The sequence below is a fragment of the Nannospalax galili genome, unplaced genomic scaffold (genome assembly GCF_000622305.1).
Source record: "Nannospalax galili isolate Female #2095 unplaced genomic scaffold, S.galili_v1.0 scaffold34, whole genome shotgun sequence".
In the NCBI taxonomy this organism is placed as follows: domain Eukaryota; kingdom Metazoa; phylum Chordata; class Mammalia; order Rodentia; family Spalacidae; genus Nannospalax; species Nannospalax galili.
In genome coordinates, this window is record NW_008338996.1 from 9895587 (window position 1) to 9898507 (window position 2921).

A 2921-nucleotide genomic window follows, 5' to 3' on the forward strand; every position below is an offset into this window, starting at 1 on the left:
CTCTCCACATCACACCAGTTATTACAATAAAGAAAAAAGCACCTGGGTCTAACCTCAGCTTGCATGCTCCTTCCCTTGAAGTCAGCCATACCCTCAGAAGGCAGTGAGATGGTCAATGAATATTACTTGACTATGCCCCTTTTGGAGGTACAGGGGCTATGCTCATGCCCCCCATCCACAATATGTATATTATATAGTACTTGTCTTGAAGGGAATTTATATTAAAAACAACTTTTCTCTTTACATTTTCAGAGATGCTTGCACCTCTTTTAAATGTTTGCAACATCTTTACTAGGCTCTTCCCAGGCAAAGCCACTGCTGAAGGCCAGCAGCTGCCTGCTAGGCTGGGGAAAGGCCAGGGAACTGAGAGAAATAGCAATGACCTTCACATTAAACAGCATCCACCATGGCCACCGAATGGACCTTGAATCCATATATTCTAAGCCTTCAAAATACTTCTATGAAGTCTTAAAATGTTAGATTTCCAGGCTTCACTCCATGTCTATTAAAGCAGAATCTCTGTGTGAAGATCCTGGGAATCCGTGTTTTAACACACTTTCAGGAGCGGGGAATAACTCAGTGGTAGAACATTCTTTACTGAGCAGTGGGCCCTGGATTCAATCTCTAATACAAGCATCACCACAACTGAAGATGTTTCTGGAATTTGGGTGAGTTTGGTAACCACTAATTGGAATCTTCAGGAACGAATAAGCAAAGATCATTCAGTATACACTGAAAATTAGCAGCCCCCCAAAAGGTCACCATGGCAAACGGCACCCCAGGAAACAGAGCAACTGCAGGAGACAGAAGAGAACTTTTCAAACTTTGAATTCATATCTTTAAAAAGAGCTGAGAATAAATTGCATAAAAAGAACAGGCAGCTCCATTTTCTTCCCAGCTCCTGTCCACCTCCTGCACACTTAGGTCGTGGCCACTGATTCAAGCAGCATTCACTAATAATGATGCCCATCAGACCCAACCCCAAACCATGGCCAGGCAAGAGGCTCCACACCCAGCTGGACCCAGACCCTCAAGTTCCCAGATCTGGCAGAGAGATTAGTTCAGCAGAATAATACAGGGTGAACACAAGGAAATATTCACATCATGCTAGCAAAGGAATGGGTTACAAAAACTATAGGTACAAGTTAATTTTGATTTTGCTACAATTAGGAGAGGGAAGTGGACATGTCTAGAAGAATATAAACTAAAATAATAAAAGGGACAGAAAAAAAAAAACAACAACTGTATTCACTTTTGAATAGTGCCTTGGAGAAGGTAACAGCTGCCTGACACCATCCTCTGACCACTTTCAAAAATCTGGAAACCGCCCTTGTCTCAAAAAGAGAGGCCTGTATTACAGTGGGATTAGCTGGATTCATCTGTAGGATTGGAATTAAATGAGGCATGCAGGTAACAAGCTGAGCACAAGGCAGGACACCTAGTGAGTGCTCAATAAGCCATCAGCTAGTGAATTGCTCTTCATGATCCTCCAGCACCTGGACCAGTGAAGCCCAGGATGTCAGACAGCATCCCGTCTTTAGGAACCAGCCCACTGCTTCTCCACCACACCCTCTGCTCCAGGGAGTGGTGGGGGAGCAGGCTGTAAAGAGCCTATTGCGATGGGCTGGAGTAAGCTTGAGAACAGGGAACTAACAACCTTCTAGAGGGCCTAATTCCTTAGATGCTCTGCCTTTGAAATCCGGGCAAAGTCCAGTTCTGTTGCAGCAACCACCCCAACTTCGTAAAGAAATTGTGTGCAAGTTAAAACAAAGCTGTCTGGAAGGCCTGTGCTCAGATATGAAGTCCGCTTCTGGGAGTGGGGATCCTCCTCTGTGGGTAAGGCTTGGCAGAGGAAAAGTGAGCAGCTTCTGACAAGGAGTGGCAGGACAGGGGAGGAAATGAAGAGCTGATTAGGGATATGACCAAGGAAGGTGTGCCGTCTTTGCCCAGGCCTTTGGGACAGCTCCTGCTCAGCTGGGGTATGGGGAAACCCAGTCGTCAGTCTCTGGGTTTGAAGTAGGGTCTGCTGCCCCTTTCTGTTCCCCTCAAGCGAGAGACCAGCCCTGAGGCTCTCCTAAGGTCTGTCTTGGAGGAGAAAATTTTCACATCTCCCCTGACTATGGATCAGATGCCCGACAGAGAGAAGTCAGATTACAGTCTCCAAGAGGACCCACAAGGAGACAAGGTCACGGGGTTGACCCTTGCCTGTCCAGTCCCTGCGCCAAAGGAAGTGGGTGAATGAGCTATCCAGACGCAGTAACTAGACCTTGGTTTAACCTGAGCTGCTTGCTAATGGGGAGCTCCCTGGTTACAAAGCAGTTGTCTGAAAGATGAACTAGGATGTGATTGTTCCGGCCAAGTGAAGCCGAACCCACTGCAGCTGGCAGCAACGGCAGGCCGGGCAGCAGGTGGTGTCTAGAGCCTTGCTGCGCCTGGAGGAAGGGGCTGGAGAAGAGGAAAGCACCTGCTCGGAACCTCCTGGTCACCTGGGAACTTGCCTTTCTGGGCTGGCTGAGGAAGCCTGGCCCAGAGGCACTTACCAAAGGTGGTGAGATAGAAGGAATAGTTCGGGTGGGCGCGCCGGCTCCCCAGGGAGACGCGGTGCAGGGAGCGCTCCATGGCGTGTCCACTGCGTTCAGGGCAAGAGCGCCTGTCCCCAGGCTTCGGCTATGTGGCAGCGGGTAACACAGGCAACAGGTTCAGCCGCCCCCCTCGCAGGCGTCTCCGGGGCGGGATCCCAGGCCCGGCTGCACCGCGCTTTGGAACGGCCCGGGCGCGCCAGGCCCTGATTGGCCCGCGCTGGTTTGAATGGGGCGATTTCCACCTGCCAGAGCAGACGCGGGCCAGAGCCGGGGAGGCGTGGGCGCCTGGAGCCGGGGGAGGACTGCCACCAGCCACCAGAGGCGGCTCCTTCCCGGCTG

General features: G+C 50.6%; 1 protein-coding gene across 2 annotated transcripts in view; it reads right to left on the bottom strand.

Moving 5' to 3' along the window:
- The window catches only part of Rgs3 (regulator of G protein signaling 3), a 127021-nt gene extending 124345 nt beyond the window's left edge, over positions 1-2676 (bottom strand). For both annotated transcript variants that reach the window (XM_008833499.2, XM_008833505.3), the window contains exon 1: positions 2541-2676. In XM_008833499.2, coding sequence (XP_008831721.1) covers positions 2541-2619 — 79 coding nt within the window. In that variant the 5' untranslated portion in view covers positions 2620-2676. The remainder of the gene's footprint in view (positions 1-2540) is intronic.
- Positions 2677-2921: the final 245 nt, after the last annotated feature.